Source organism: Camarhynchus parvulus, chromosome 22, assembly GCF_901933205.1.
Source record: "Camarhynchus parvulus chromosome 22, STF_HiC, whole genome shotgun sequence".
NCBI classification, from domain to species: domain Eukaryota; kingdom Metazoa; phylum Chordata; class Aves; order Passeriformes; family Thraupidae; genus Camarhynchus; species Camarhynchus parvulus.
Window position 1 is genome coordinate 4,505,452 of NC_044592.1, and position 15,812 is coordinate 4,521,263.

General features: G+C 50.7%; 2 protein-coding genes across 4 annotated transcripts; both read right to left on the reverse strand.

The window, feature by feature from the left end:
* Positions 1–1,871: 1,871 nt before the first annotated feature.
* NFU1 (NFU1 iron-sulfur cluster scaffold) lies at positions 1,872–8,045 on the reverse strand. Of its 3 annotated transcripts, none has more exons than XM_030964334.1 (8): positions 7,983–8,045; positions 6,564–6,670; positions 6,150–6,285; positions 5,551–5,617; positions 4,959–5,073; positions 4,699–4,762; positions 2,867–3,041; positions 1,872–2,379 (listed from the first exon to the last, which is right to left on the reverse strand). In XM_030964334.1, the coding sequence occupies exons 1-8, from the start codon at positions 8,027–8,029 to the stop codon at positions 2,332–2,334; spliced, it is 759 nt and encodes a 252-aa protein (XP_030820194.1). In that variant the 5' UTR covers positions 8,030–8,045; the 3' UTR covers positions 1,872–2,331. The 3 variants fall into 3 exon arrangements, with proteins under 3 accessions (XP_030820194.1, XP_030820195.1, XP_030820196.1); XM_030964335.1 differs by having other exon boundaries at positions 2,181–2,379; positions 7,979–8,002; XM_030964336.1 differs by lacking the exon at positions 7,983–8,045 and adding an exon at positions 7,450–7,519 and having other exon boundaries at positions 2,181–2,379.
* Positions 8,046–9,299: 1,254 nt separating this feature from the next.
* LOC115912515 (uncharacterized protein FLJ45252) lies at positions 9,300–15,812 on the reverse strand. The gene is made up of 3 exons (XM_030964098.1): positions 15,698–15,812; positions 13,285–14,365; positions 9,300–9,369 (listed from the first exon to the last, which is right to left on the reverse strand). The coding sequence occupies exons 1-3, from the start codon at positions 15,810–15,812 to the stop codon at positions 9,300–9,302; spliced, it is 1,266 nt and encodes a 421-aa protein (XP_030819958.1).

A 15,812-nucleotide genomic window follows, 5' to 3' on the forward strand; every position in this document is an offset into this window, starting at 1 on the left:
CGGGGGCCGGGCGGACCGAGGGGGGACGGGCGGCGCAAACAGCCCCGGCGCACGGGGATGGGCCCGCTCCCCGAGAGAGCCGGCCATTCCCAGCCCCCTGGCCGGGCCGGGGGCAGACCGCTCCCGGATCCTTCCCCCTAATTCACAACCCCAGACCGGGGGATGCTCGTTCAGGGATGACCCCTGAATTCCCAGATATTGGAGGGATGGGCCCGTTCTCTGAGCGCCCTGGTAATTCCCAGCCCCCAGACCAGTGTGTCCCCGTTCCCAGTCCCTTCCCGGTAATTCCCAGCCCCCAGACCAGTGTGTCCCCCGTTCCCGGTCCCTTCCCGGTAATTCCCAGCCCCAGACAGGGGTACCCCCTTTCCCGGTCCCTTCCCGGTAATTCCCAGCCCCGGCCAGCGGACGGGAGGAGTTTTCCCCCGGTAATTCCCACTGGCGCCAGGCAGGAGCAGCACCCACGGATCAGCCCCGGGCTCTCCCGCACTCAGCGTCTGGAGATCACGGGATGACAACCGAGGCTGCTCCGGGCTCGGGCAGGAAGAAGCGGCCCCGCAGGCTGTGACACGGGGCTGCATCATTCCTTCCCCAGCCCTGCTCTACAACAGCTCCCATTCAGAGGCCAGAGAAAGAAACCATTAAGATGAATCTGCAAAGCAAACTGGGACAGGCATAGCTGACCAAGGCGTGACATCCGTGCAGCTGGAGATCAGTCTGTCTCTGTCTGTCTGCAGCCACCCCCATCAAACCCTGCCTGGAAACTTATTAAAAGCCTAAGGCTACAAAAAAAGAGCAATGCCTTAAGAGAAATGCCATTCATTCTACTTTATATTACACTAAAATTTCAATAAAGAACTATTTCCTTAAAAAGCACAGAAAACAACCCACAACGTCAGGACACATAAAAGAACTGTATTCTGAGCTTGCTGCCAGAACCTGGCTGGGCACAGAGCAGACAGGAGAAGGTCTCAGGAACAGGAGAAGCCTGTTCAAACCAGAAGCAGCTTCAAACCAGGACACCTTCCCTGCCCTGCAGCAGGGAATTCTGTCATCAATTCCCCTGAGTAATTCACCAGAGACTCAAAGAGAACATGGTCATTTCACACCGATTTCCACAGTCAAACAATTGCAGGTTATTACTGAAAGCTGAAGAAGTATTTAGCGGAAATATTTATTTTCAAATTTCTCCCAAGTAATAGGTAGTTCACAGTTACCACATGCTGATGTGGTGCTCTAGAGGAGATTCTCCACCAGCTGAACTGATCCTGTTTAGGGACTTTATCAGTGGAATAATTACACTGGTAAGGGATGGGAGAGGGGAACACACCAGAGGCTGTCAAGCCAATCACAAGCCAAACGAGGAGCACAACCTCAGCTCCGTGGTGGCAGCACAAAGAAGGAACAGAATTCCTGGTCACAAAGCCAGGCACCAGGAAGAAACCATTCCCCCACACAAAAGTAAACAGAGCTCCTTGCAAAGCCCCATTGATGCGTTCTAATGTCAGAAGAGCAAACACTTCCCTGCCATGTGTGCAGGACTGCAGGAGCCCTGCTCTGCCACGTACAAGGCAAACAGGATGTGGCAGGAGCAGCACAAACACAGGCTCTCCTTCCCCCTCAGCACTGCACCTTCCCCCAGTGCTGGCAAATCAGCTGCTGCATGGTGGCTGAACGAGCCTACTGCTAAATGAGCTCATTAGTCCCCTTGCTGACGCTGATAAGGATCATTCTAACATTTGCTTTAGATGATTTTTACAACGAACGTTTCTTGTTTCTGTTGCTATGGTTTGCACAGGGGGTCATGAGCAAGGAGGTAACTTTCCACAAAGCCATGGCAGTGTTACAGCCCCCAAAATGAACAGTTGGTATTATAGGTTATCTTTCACACACAAAAGTTTGATAGGAATCAGCAGCTTTTTAAGAGGACTTGATAAAATTAACATTCCTGAAGCTCCCATTTACAGAGTAAGGGCAGACAGTTCTGTCACTCCCACAAGTTGGAGGAATAAACATTCAATATTGCTATTGCACAAAAAAGCCAAGGAACTTCTGCCTTCTCTTTTTTCAGTATTGAAGTTTCTGTATGAAAAAGAAAAGAGAAACACATCACTGTTTTCTGAGCCAACCATTTCTTTCTAAAGACAAAGCAGGAAAATCTTTTTGTAATCCAGGGCATTTAATAAATTAGTGGGTGAACTGCTTGAACTGATGGTGCATTCTCACAGTAGCTACAACTGTTTTTCTGACAAGGCAGATTTGGTGGTTCCTCAGCACAAAGATGGTTTACATACAGCAGGAGGTAAATGTTTATTTGGCCACAGATGACGAAGCTCAAGTAGAATTTGCTTCTTTCTCCACGTCATCATCATCGTCAACAACCTGAAATCAAATCCAGAAGTAGTTTAGATAAACAGGTTAAGCTCTCAGTCCTGCAGGATTTATTACATTAAATCCCTGCTGGGCCCAAGGAGAACAGCAGTTATTCCACACCACTGAACAACAACAGGCTCAGGAGGAAGGTAAGAAAAACTGGCAATCCAAAATGCCAGGAGGAAATGAACTTTAATTATAGGAACTGGTCAAGCTACCACAAAGGCCACGAAACAATGGCTCCAGAGATCAGATATTTCATGAGAAACCCAAAGAATGTGAATTTCAGGGAACAAAGCTCATTGCTTTTTATCACATCAAGTCACCAAAGCACAAAGGTATCAGCAAGTGTGTCCAGCTCTGGGCTCTCCAGCTGGCTTGGAAAACATGCATCCCTACATCCCTGGTATTCCTAAATGCCAGCCTAACCCCGTGGAAAGGGACAAAGAGCTCCTTTTCCACTGAAAAGAAACCTCCGTGATGTCCCCCAGCCCACCTGCTCAACGCCTTCCACCTCGGGGATGTAGAACTGCAGCATGTTCTGTATCCCGCTCTTGAGGGTGATGAGGGAGCTGGGGCAGCTGGTGCAGGAGCCCTGCAGCTTCAGCTGCACAATGCCATCCTCAAAGCCTTTGTAAATGACATCACCACCATCCTCCTGCACCGTGGGCCTGAGGGAACACAACATTCACCTTAAAGCTCAGAGCTGAAACAGGGATCCTTCCAGAACCCCTCAGGAAAGCAATATTTAATATTTACAATAACTGTGGAGACAGAGGGGTTTAGTCACTATTTCCCTTCAACCACCTGGTTCACATTTCCAACAACTCCTGCTGTGCTGGACTATCTAACACAGAAGCCTTTTCTGTAGGCATTTTGATTTTAGGGTAGAGGGGCAGAGCTCAGCCTGCCCTGCCTGGAGATTTTAGGGAATAGAGGGAACACCCTGGGGCAGAGCTCAGCCTTGCCTGGAGGCAGTGGTTGCCCCAGGTGCTGCCAATAAACACCTCAGGGGTGTGTCCCCCCAGGGTGCAGCACAGCTGTCACCTGTGATAAGAAGCCCTGCTTCCATAAATAAATATGCATTTCTCCACAATTTATGCAGGACAGAAAATAGCCCCAACTATAAAAGGTTAATCCTGCTCAGGGGTGAAGGAACCAGCTCCTGATAAGCTCACCCCAGAGCCACAAGCATTTCTGCAGCCTGCTCCCCCTCTGCCAGCCACAAATGCCCAGCATTGCAGCTCTGTCCCCATAGCAACATTTTTCCAGACCAAGTTAAAACCATCAAGTTACTCTAACAGAAGCTCTTTATACTGATTTCCAAAATAACTCTCTGAGAGCTACAGTCCTCACAGAAAAATCTGTGAACCTGACACATTTATAAACTCACCACAGCAAATTATCTCCATTCCAGAAAGCCAAAGATCATGAGTTAAAATTCCATTTTTCTTACTTGAATTAACTTTTTGACACACTACAGGACCTTTCAGATGTACATTCCCCCCATCCTGCACCTTCTGACAGCTCCTCTGCATTTAATTTTGATCTGCTGGACAATAAATGCTCTGTGTGTAGCCTGGTTGATGGATAATTTCTGAGAATACCCTGCTAGAAAATGAAGGAAGATACACCACTACTGATATTCTCATCAACAGCTTCTTGGTGCGCTGATGGGTACAGGGGGGAGGAAAGTAAAGAAATGGAAAGGTGGGAAAAGCAGAATTTTGGGCAGAAATTCCATGCCTGTTACAAAGGGGCCTGGGAAATCAAGGACTGACACTAAACATCCAGGTAGCCAGCAGGAGCATGGACATTTCTGTCACAGCTTTATACAACAGTACTTGGTTTCTGGTTTCAACACTTAGTGCAAATGTTTGGGAAAGATGTTCCAGCTTATTTCTACTTCTCTTGCTTTTTCAGGAAAATTAACCAGCACTGTGTGTCTGCTCTGAGATAAATTTGTAAATAATGTGATATCAGTTTAAATGCAGCTGCTTTAAAAAAAAAAAAGTTTCTGGTTCCTGCAGTTTGTGAGCTGGGGAAGATGTCACCATCAGATATCACAGACACATCAGACATCTTCCCTGCACCTCAAATGTCAAGTTGCTTTTGCTTTCAGTTCGCTTTGGAAGGCAATTAATGAGCACCAAAATACTCTTCAGGTAAACAAGAGGATCCACAGCCACTCCTGAGACTTCATTAGTCACCACCAGTTTCTAAATTCAAGCTGTGTTAAAGCACCAATAAAATCACAGCAGAGTGCAAGGCCAAAATCCATTGAGGGCCAGGATTTTCCAGGAAATCTTCCTTTGGAATATAAACTACCTGATTCTTGTATCCAGCAGCTCCTTTATCATCAGTACAACTTCATCATCTTCTTCTGAAGCAGCTTGGGAAAAGAAAAACATGCAAGTCAGAACACTGAGAGAATTCCAGGCTGCAAATTCCTGCCTGCAGTCACCTTAATGGGTCTTAAATTTAAATTCTCCTGCATGCTTTTCTGAGGGAGAAGTGGAGGCTCTTCTGGGTGTCACAACAGCTAAACCCAAAGGCAGACTTGGCCTCCCCCTGAAGATTCGATTTACCTGTGTCTGTCCTGGGTGCCTCATCAGTAACTACAGGTAAGCCAGAGGCAAAGAAGTCCATTATGGTTGCATAAATATCTGGTTTCAGTAAGTTCCAATCCAGGTCTTCACTCTCCTGTGAGAATCAGAAGAGGGGAAGGAAAAAGAATGAATAAGAGTACGTGCCTGCTGCTGGTACATTGCCCAGAGATTCTCCCATTAAAAATGCCACCATGGGCTCTCCCAGCTGATGCACAGACTGGACTTTGTGCTCTCTCAAGTCCAGCCTTGCCACAGACATTTAGCCAGACTCAGACTCTGACAGCCAAAGAAGGCTCTCCTTGTTTGCAAGCCAAGCAAGTGGCTTTAAAACATTAGCTAAAAGGTGTGAAAGTCTCCAAAATACATTATTATTTGACAGACATTTTTATCAACTCTTTCAGAGACTCAAGATTGTCAATTTACCAATTTATCATTCCCTGAACTTATTTTGTTCTATATTAAAGGCCCTCATGGACACTTCTCAGGACGTCCACTGTGCCCATCTGGATCTGCTCTGTGGCCATTCCACACAGCTCATCTCTGAGCACAGCTGAATCCCTGCTCTGCTTACCTTGGTGATTGTGATGAAGTCTGGCCCAAAGAAAACACTTTTCACTCCTTCAATCCGGAATAACTGTCTGTTAAGGACACAAGGAGGGGGGGGGAATGGGCAAAAATGCACTCAATCTGACAAATTAAGTTTTAATTTTAACAATTAACAATATGGTTAACCCAATAATTTCATCTACAGAAAAAAAAAAAAAAACTCTGGTGAACTTGGAGGTAAATACAGTGTAAGGCTGCAAAAGTGGTTTTTGTAATTATAGGGAAAAAATATATTCTCTTTAAAGAATGGAAATAATAAAAAATGCAATGAATGAAAGAATCAGAAATCCTACCACAAAACTATGTGTAATGGAAAATGATAAAAGTGATTTCACAATACCCACTTGAAATAATTTCTACACATGAAACTGGTGTACGTGCACTGAGCATTTGCATCACTAAATCAAGTGGATTTTGAAAATACTTAAACCATGGAATTATGCAAGTGCACCAAACCCTCTGAAATAATCAAATAATTATCTTCCCTCCCTCTCCTCCAGAGAGCTTCCGTTAATTCTTTGGAAATTTTTATTCCAAGCTCTATTTAAAAGGGAATAATAACACCTTGCTAAAGGTGAGCAATAGGCTGCAGCTGGTGTGGAAAACTCCATAGTCCTGGACCCCAGCACTTCCCTTCCTGGAATAAACTTCAAGCTGTTTGGATTTGGTGTGTCCTGGGTTTGAATAAACATGCCTCTCACTGCAAAGACAAAAACAAAGAAGAAAAGTAACATAATCAAACCTAAGGAGCTTAAACAGAAGTCATGTCCTGATTACTCAGCAAGCCCAGGGTGATCCCAGCCCATGGGAACACTGCTGAACACGGGCATGTCATCTCACAGGAGACAGCAGGATAAAAGGAACCTTGGCTTACCTTCTTTTGCTAACTTTTATTTACTAAAAAGCAAACTTTCAGCATTACCACGGGACATAAAACCCCACAATGTGCTCATCTGTTCATTTTTAACTGGTATTTACCTGCACGATGCCATGCTGCAGATGGAAGAGATGGTTTCTTCTGCAGAAGTTGGTGGAAAGGCCGGCGAGTTGTCAGGTTATGATCTTTTAACAGCATGTGACAGAACCTAGAGAAAAATAACTTTACTAACAATTTCCAAATTCCACATTTCCGCTGTCCCAAAGAAGCTCTGTCTCATGAAATGAACATCCCTACCATGAGCCCATGACACACCAACACAGAAAAGGTCTAAATTGCATTATTTGCTTACTTTTGTGGGCTTGGGAGCAGCTAGAAACCACAACAGGATGTGCAAGGAAGGTGCCCTGGAAGCTCCCTTTAGCTAATGATGATTATATCCCATTTTACAGTGCCCAGCACTACAGGGTCCTCTAAATCCTCCTTCACTGCCTAATCTTGGGCCAACTGTGGGGGAGGAATTTCCTCTTATTTCACGGCCCTGAACACACAGGAGTGGGAAAGGTGTAACAGCTCCTCATTGCCCGATCCTGTGCACACGTGGGGGTGCAGAATGATCCCTCACTGCAGCATCCTGAGCACATGTGAGGGCAATTACAGCCGGCTGCAGTGTGCTGAGTGTGAGGAGAATTACCCCTTGGAGCAGGATGTGTCTGTGGAATTACCCCTCGGTGCAGGATCTTGAGCCAGATGTGAGGGGAATTACCCCTTGAAGCAGGATCCTGAGTGGGTGTGTGTGAAATTACCCTTCCATGGAGGGTGTGAGGGGAATTACCCCTCAGTGCAGGGTCCTGAACGGGGTGTGAGGGGAATTTCCCCTCAGTGCAGGATGCGTGCGGAATTACCCCTCAGTGCAGGATCCTGAGTGGGGTATGAGAGGAATTACCCCTCAGTGCAGGATCCTGAGCGGGGTGTGAGAGGAATTACCCCTCAGTGCAGGATCCTGAGTGGGGTGTGAGAGGAATTACCCCTCAGTGCAGGGTCCTGAGCGGGGTGTGAGGGGAATTTCCCCTCAGTGCAGGGTCCTGAGCGGGGTGTGAGAGGAATTTCCCCTCAGTGCAGGGTCCTGAGCGGGGTGTGAGGGGAATTTCCCCTCAGTGCAGGGTCCTGAGCGGGGTGTGAGAGGAATTACCCCTCACGGCTCTCCCCGGGTGTACAGGGCTGAGAACCCAGGAGCTGCAGAACTACCAGTTCGCGGCTGGAAAGGGCTGAGAAGGAGAAACAGCCTCTCGCTGCCTGCCAGGAAGAAGCGTCATCCCCGTCCGCGGTGGAAAAAGGAAGGGGAAGAGCAAGGAGCACCCGGGGCGGCCCTGGAGGTCGCAGTGCCGCTAATTGAGACGCGGCCCCCTTTCAGTGGCGTGGGGAAGGGGCGAGAGGGGACCCCTCCGGCAATAAACCGAGATCCCTCCGGAAAAAACCGCACCGGGGCAGCGGGAGCCGCGGGCCCCGCGCTCACCTACCGCCCGCCCAGCCCCGCCGCCGCGCAGAGCCGCCGCGCCGCCGCCATCTTGGCGCTCCCCGGGGGCCGCGCAGGGCCCCGCGGCGCCACCTGGCGGCGGCGCCTGAGGGGGACCGCGGCTATGGCGGCTATGGCGCGCGTGAGGGAGCGGGCTCCGAGCGGGGCCACCGAGCGCCGCTCCCGGCGCGGCCGGGGCCGCCACGGACCCTGTGCCCGAGTGCCGGGCAGACACACTGGCTTATACTGTATGTACCTATATTGTACGTACCTATGTTGGCTTATACTGTATGTACTTTTCATCAGGCAGGAGGCTCCCGGGAACCACGTTCCCGAGGACCAATGATTGCTGGGGTGTAATTTAGCAGTTGTGATGAGAGTGATGGTGAGTTTGTGTGTAATCTGAAGGGGGTGTTAATGGTACATGAGTGTTGTTTTCTGTGTGCTTTTGTTGTTTTGGGTTTTCTGTAACAATATGTGTTTTGTGTTGTATTGCTCTGTATTGCAGGGTGAGCACAGGGTGAGCCCTCTCCTCCTTGCTGTGACACCCGGGCTGGCAGGGATGACACAGTGACCTCGGCCAGCCCATGCTGCCTGTGCCATCCCCTGGCTGTCTGATGTCTCCTTGCTCTTTTAGTATAGTTCTAATATCTCATTTCCTTTTAATATCATAGAGATCATAAAATAATAAATCAGCCTTCTGAAAGGTGGAGTCAAGATTCTCATCTCTTCCCTCGTCCTGGGGACCCTCAAACAGCACCACAATCACCGGCTTGAGCTGGTCTGGGCAGCACCAAATAAAATAAAATAAAAAGCTTTAAAAATAGAAAAATTAAAAATAAAAATTAAAGAAAAAATAAATTAAAATTTTAAAAAATAAAATCAATTAAAAATAAATGAAAAACAAAATAAAAACCGTAAAGTGCTGTAAAGTGAAGTGCCGTAAAGTGCCGGAAAAGTTCCATAAAAGGAAGTGCCGTAAAGCGCGACTGGCGCAAAGGTGCTGTAAAGCGCGACTGTCGTAAAAAGGCGTAGTAAAGCACGGCTGTCATAAAAGGCGTAGTAAAGCATGGCTGTCGTAAAACTGTCGTGAAGCGCGACTGCCGTAAAAGGCGCGGCAGCGCCGGCATCCCCGTGCCCTGTCACGGCACCGCAGCAGGCGAACACCGCAGCGCCTTGCATGTATCCTTCCGCGTCCCTCCGCCTGCCGGGCACGGGCACGGCCGCATCACCGAGAGATCCCTCCGCAGTGCGTAACTGCACCACCGACACCTGATATCCCTCCGCGTTCCGCCTTCCGCACTCCCAGCACCGAGTGGCACTACTTTGTGTCACGGTCCGCCCGCAGCGCCACGTCCATGCGCTCAAACCGTGCGACGAGGAGGGGGAGGCTGCAATATGACAGCTGCTTTAATAAACACAGCACAGACAGAGAATTATTTTGCCCCTGCAAATGGCAAACCTTTGATCCCAAGACAAAAGAATTTCGAGAAAGAATTGTTCCCAAACAGCTCCAGAGTCCCCCAGTGCTTGGGACAGATTTCTCGACCCAAAAAGAGATGCTAAACCCGGAAAATTCGCCAGCATTAATCCCAAAATTAGAAAATTCACAAAAATATTTTGATAATTTTTTGATAATTTTCAGCTGGGGTGAAGTCAGAGGCCAGATTTGCAAAGAAGAAAGTCTAAATCCTCTAGCCGTGCCTGTGCTATTCAGCCAGCAAGCCGGTGGTCCCAGAACATGGCTGGCTATCCTGCCTCATGAGACATGACATTTACACCAAGAGAGAAATTAAATTGACAAGTGCAGCAAAGCCCGATTAATATTTTGCACTTAAGAGAGTCTGGGCAGCTGAATGAGAGCGAAAACCATGTTTAACCAGCACACAGCGAGGGCTCAGGGCTCTGTCCTGCCCTCCATGGGAAGGGTTCTCTCTGGAATACAAACTGAAATATCCTGTGCTTAAAGCAGCAAGATCAGCTTGACTTCACAGCTGCCAGATTAAACAGCCAAACCCAGTTCAGCACTTAGGCAGGAAGAACTCATTAAAACCCAGATTCCCTGTGTCCAGCAGAAATATTTTCCCCGGGGAGGGGAGAAGGAAGGCACAATGGAGACCGTGCTTGTCATCAGATACAGTTTTAATAAAATGTACGTAAGTTTCCAAGTGGAACATTTCTTCATGATTACCAGGAACAGAGGATCCCAACCGGAGTGCAAAATTGGAGCCCAGGGATCTGCCAGACACGGGGGGACAGAGGGGACGGGGGGACACGAGTGCCTCGTTGTGGGTCACTGTGGGGGCCACGGACACCCCCAGCTCCTCCTGGACACGCAGGAGTTTTTCCAAGGCAGACTCGGTGTTTGGGATGCTCCACTGCTGCATCCCGCAGCAGAGCGAGCCCCTGGGATCGGGAACGCCGCTCAGCCCGGTCCCTCTGCCTGCTCAGGGCATTTCTGGGGCTGTGCGAGGTTCACCCACCACAGCAGGAACTGCGGGTTATTGCTGCAACGCCAATGCAGCCGATCGCGTGTCAGGAACGTGCTTCACAACTGAGCGGGGTTTCAGTGTCATGATGCTACTGGCAAAGTGCTTTGGGGTCTGTCAGTGTGCTCCAAGGCATTGGTTTAACACTGAGGAAAGGAACAAAAACCCACAAAAATTCAACTCCCCACACGAGCGTCTTTGGTGGAAGCTGAGTTAAAGTGACCAATCAGCACTTTGGAGTGACTGAGCTCAGCAGCTGAGGAGATGTCACCCGGTTCTGCTGCTGTGTCACACGGGCTGGGGTCACGGCAGGAGAGGGGACACGGGGACAGCCCCCAAAATCCCGCAGCAGTCACGGCAGCGAGCACAGAGCCAGCTGCTCGCTTTACTCACACAGAAACTCCGACTGATCGCTTGGAACAGGGGCTGCAGTGCATTCCGGGGGTGAGAACCAGGAGCCTCTCCCAGCAGGAACCCGGGATTGTCACAGCGGTGTGACAGCCAGAGGACCCAGGGCAGCGAACACCTTTTACTACAGCATCCAAAAAGATGTGAAACAGTGGTTCTTTTCATAAAACTGATTTCAAAACACCCCATTGAGTCTGTATAAGTCTCACTTCATTAAGATCACTGATTGTGTGGCAAATAATTAGCATGATTCTTCCACATTCATTAAAACAGTAAGTTTCAGATGCTATGGAAATTAAATTTCCACTTACAACTCATCACGCTGAGGCTGCAGCAGTGGCAGTGCAGGATTAGGAGGAGCACAGGCTGGAAATGAGGAGGGTATTAGAGTAACAGGCATTGAAATTGGGTTTTCTGGCCATAACCAGAAGGGCCATCACCTAATGAGTCACATGCAGAGATAAAAGGAGCTGCCTCGGCCCCAGAAGAGATCTGAAGCCGTTGGAGCCCGGGATGTGTGTGGCAGGATGGCGAGCTCTGGGGCACGGCCAGCCTGCTCTGCGTGGGAAGTGCCTGGAGGACCGAGAGCTGCCCAAGTGCCAGCTGGAAACGGAGCCTGCCCTGGGCTGGAGAGGAGCCCGCAGAGCTCCGTGCACCTTCCCCTCCCCAGCATGAAGGGACAGGCCGAGGCTGCCCCAGCCCAGCTCCGTGGCACCGGCACGTGGCGCCGACAGGAGCTGCACTGAGTTCTTCAGAGGCAAATTTTCAAGTAAAAGTGAAGAGAAGGAAGGAGAAGCTCCAGTGAGCAGGGGGAACACCTTGAGCCCCCGTGGCTCACACAGGAGCAGAGATCTCCCTGTTGCACAGGTTCATCCCACAGCACCAGGGCCTGGCCTCCCTTCCAGCAGCTCCTGGCTCAGAGTGACCCTCACACTCACTGCCCTTGAATTCACAGTTTGCTGTCACAGTCGTTCTCTGTGTCTCTCACTGATTCCAGCAACAACCGACTTGGGGGAGCACATAGCTAAGACTAAAACCACCTTTTGGGTGTGTATTTAAACAGAAAACTGAACAACAAAACAGAGTAAAAGCGTCAGCTTTGCTGAAGAAACATCTCAAGGGAAACCCAGAAAGTTCTCTACAGTACTTCTGTTTTCAGGAGGTGGTGATGGAGGGCAGAGAGCCCCACGAGCACCACCATGCACCAAAACCACTACAGCCATCGAGTCCTTTGACTTGCTGATTTGCTCTTACAGAAGTGGCTACGTGTGTCACAGTGAGAGTTACCACCGAAGGGAATACTGTGTCTTGTAGAAGGGTATAAAAAGAGTTTGCCTTTCCTAAGAAATGCCTCAGTTTCTGTGCCAGGCTGAGTCCATGCCTCACTCATCACAGCCCTGCTCTTGGGAACAGATAGAAAACAACGTTTCAGAAGGAGAGCAAATGGATTTTGTTTAGGTTCATCCTTAACCAACAGGAAAGCAACAGGCAGAGGTGACTTTGAGCAGAGCTCCCTGCCAGTATAAACCAGTCTAAGGGGGCTATGGCCTCTGCTGAGTCACAGCACAGGAGGTACCTCAGGACAGCTATGGAGCTGTTACATCACAGATGGCCCCGCAAGGTCTACTTTTAATACTGTAAATACACATTTCTCCTTCACCATAAGCAGATTCCCAGGTCCTACACCGTGGCATAGACCAGACAGGAAATACAAGTGTAAAAGTGAAAGCTCTGCCTGATTGTTTGCACGACCCTTTGATTTTCCAGCAACAGGAACAGCCTGATTGCTTCACTGGCTCCACAACACCTTCCCTGCCTGCAGCCCTGGGGCAGCAAAGCTGTGCTGCTGCCCTGGCTCTGCTCCACCAGCACTGCCCAGGCTGGCACCAGACATCCCAGCACGGCTCTGGCTCTGTGGGCACAGTGCCCACCCAGAGCTACGGCTGCCATTGCAGGAACATCTCTGACAGCAAAAGTCACAATAACCCTTTCACCTGTGAAATTGTGTCCTTTCCAGAGCATCAGCAAGTCCCGCTTGACTCGCTCTGTAATTAATAAACCTTTTAATTAATCTTGTATAATGTAGTGCATTTCTCCACCCAGGGCCAGAAAATACGGAATACTGCTGGTTTGAGAAAAGCATCTAAAAAAAAAGAAATAAATGGAGGGAAGACAGTGAGAGGAGGAAGGTGAGAAGCAACTGGAAAGGATACGAGGATCCTGAGAGCCAGGCATTGAGACAAACATAACTTAAATGCTTCAACTATATATCACTGCAAATAGAGTTCTGACCAAAAATAATAATTACTTTATATATATATATATGTATATATTGCTATGTCATTCGGTTCAGCGCAGAGGTGTGAGGTCCTCACGAGGGGCTCCTGCAGGCAGCACAGCCCCCAGCACGTTAAGGCTTCTGCTTGGCTGCTTTGGAAGGGAAGGGCCGAGGCGAAGGGATCCGCGCCGGGCAGCTCCGTAGTCCTGGCAGACAGAGGGACAAGAGGGACAGAGCCCGCTATGGCCTGCCTGTTGGTCTGAGACACCACTTTGTAAGCAGCTATGGGCTGGGCCTCCAGCCCCGGCCCATCCTCGGGGCTGTAGTGCCGGGAATACTTGCACAGGGACTGCGGACGGAAGGGCTTGCTGGCCACGGAGCCCAGCGTGTCACCCTGCTCCGGCAGCGCTGCCTTGGCCGGGCTGCCCTCCTGGGCCTCCACGGCTCTCCCAGGGCAGGGCTGGACGCTGCCGGGCTGAGCGAAGCCAGCAGGAGGGTGTGCAGCTCTCAGCGAGGCCACGGAGCCGTGCGCTGCCGGGTCCAGGCCTGCGAACGCGGGCTGAGCTCGGCCGTCGCCGCCCTGGCTCAGGAAAACGGGCGCCGAGAACGGCTCCTTGTGGGGAGTCGGCTCTTCCACGCTTCTCTTCTTGCTGAAAGGGGCTCTGAGAAACACGTCTGCTTCCTCGGGGTGCCGCAGAGCTGCGTTGCCCTTACAGATAAAAGGAGCTTTGGTAAAGACATCCACTTCATCGGGGACCTTCCTGGAGCTCCGGAAAGGAGCCGTGGCAAACACGTCGGGTTCGTTGAAAACCTCCCCGCTGTGCGACTGGAAGGCCGGGAACAGCGGCTCCCCTGCCCTGGCCTGGGGCTGGGGATCCTCTTTGGAGGCCTCGTGCCTGGGCACAGGCTGCAGGAACCCTGGGCACGGCTTGCACGTCTCCTCCTCCTCCTCCGAATCCATCAGTAAAGGCCTGGAGCCGCTGCAGTCCAGGATGTCCCCCTCGTGGTCGGTCCCCTCCCCTTCGCTGCTGTAGAAGGAGCTGTTGCTTGAAGGACCATCTCTGGCCAGGTACTCTGACTCGGAGTTGTGCTGCGCTTTCACCTCCAGCGCCTTGGGCTGGCCCTTGTACGAGGTGAGTCCATCAGTGCCAGGATCTCCCTTGCAGAGCTCCAGAGCCACGGCTGGGAAGCGGCCTGGGTCCCTCTGCAGAGCTGCAAACACAAGAGAAGGGAGTTACTGAACCAGCCACAGCAAGGTGCATTGCACAGGAATGTCACGCTGCTCGGATGGAAACCACCACCATGCATGGAAAATGGGCAGGAGAGGGAGGGCAAATCAATGAAAAAACAACGCCAGGGAAGTGTTGCCAACACGGGTACCACTGCTGAGAGGATGGGAGATGTCTGACACACGCATGGGCACACACAGCACCCTCAGCACCATCCCACCAGGTTCCTCTCCCACCCAGCCCTGACAACAGCCACCAGCACAGAGTGTTTCCCTTCCCAACACTGCTGCTCGAGGGAAGCTCCAGCAGACAGACAAGTTCTGTCCTTCCAGCCTGCACTGCTGCTCTCCAAGCACATCTACTGCTTGGCCTGGCCTCTCTTCCTGGGGGGCAGCTCACAGATACGTGGAATTGCTTGTGGGGATGCCCCAAAACCTGCTGAAATAGCAGGCCCATTTCAAAGACTGAAGGTCAGCTTACAGCTTTCAGTGAATCCTAAGTAGCAGCTATTTTAGTAGCAGCTCTTCCTTTTAACCACTGCCAGACAAATGGTTTTTAACCACTCCAAATTGAGGATCAGAGCTCCCATGACCTGGCTCGTTTCTGCACTGGCATAACCAGGCAGTGCAGGGACAGGCTGTCCTGCCCTTCTCCAGCTCCAGGAGCCACCAGCAGGCCGGGTTTGCCTTAGGACTCACACAGACAGAACAGAAGATCTCTTACCTTCACAGAACTACTGGCAGCTTAGAAGTGTCATTGGACTCGTTAGCAAGAGGATAGGAGAAAACCACATGAACACTAAAACAGCAGGAATTGCAGGAAGAACGAGGAGGGTGAGGAGGCTGGGTGGTACCCAGGGTCAGCAAGGCACAACCAACACACCCTGCAGTGCCAGAACCTCACCCAGGGACAGCTCTGCCCGGGTTAACTGTTCATGTTTACACACCCATGACAGCCCTCGGGCACCAGCGACACAAAACATCCCCTCCTCCATCACTGCTCACAAGTAAAGACACAGCAGCCGTTCGTGAGGCATCAGAACCAGCATTTATTGGGAACTCTCCACCTGGGTACAGCACACTGCTAAACAAAGCGCAGGTATGAGCACATCGGACCAGCCACTCCCCAAAAATCCCCTCTCTCCTGCAGCCCTGCTCTCCACGCTGGCTTTCCCTCAGGGGCCACTCTGGGATGCCAGGAGCAGCCCAGCTGCCAGGAGGTCCCACGCTGGCCAGGGGACACTGGGACATTCTGAGACACAGGCTGAGCCAGAGCAGGACCAGCTGCCACGTCAGGGAAACGCCTCTGGCTGCACCCTGGTCCAGGGAAAAGGCATTCAGCGTGGAGAGCAGGGGCAGCAAGGGCCCACTCAGCACCAGAACAGCACAGCTGGTTGCAATCTTCCTTCTAACCTGTGCCAAACAAGCCAT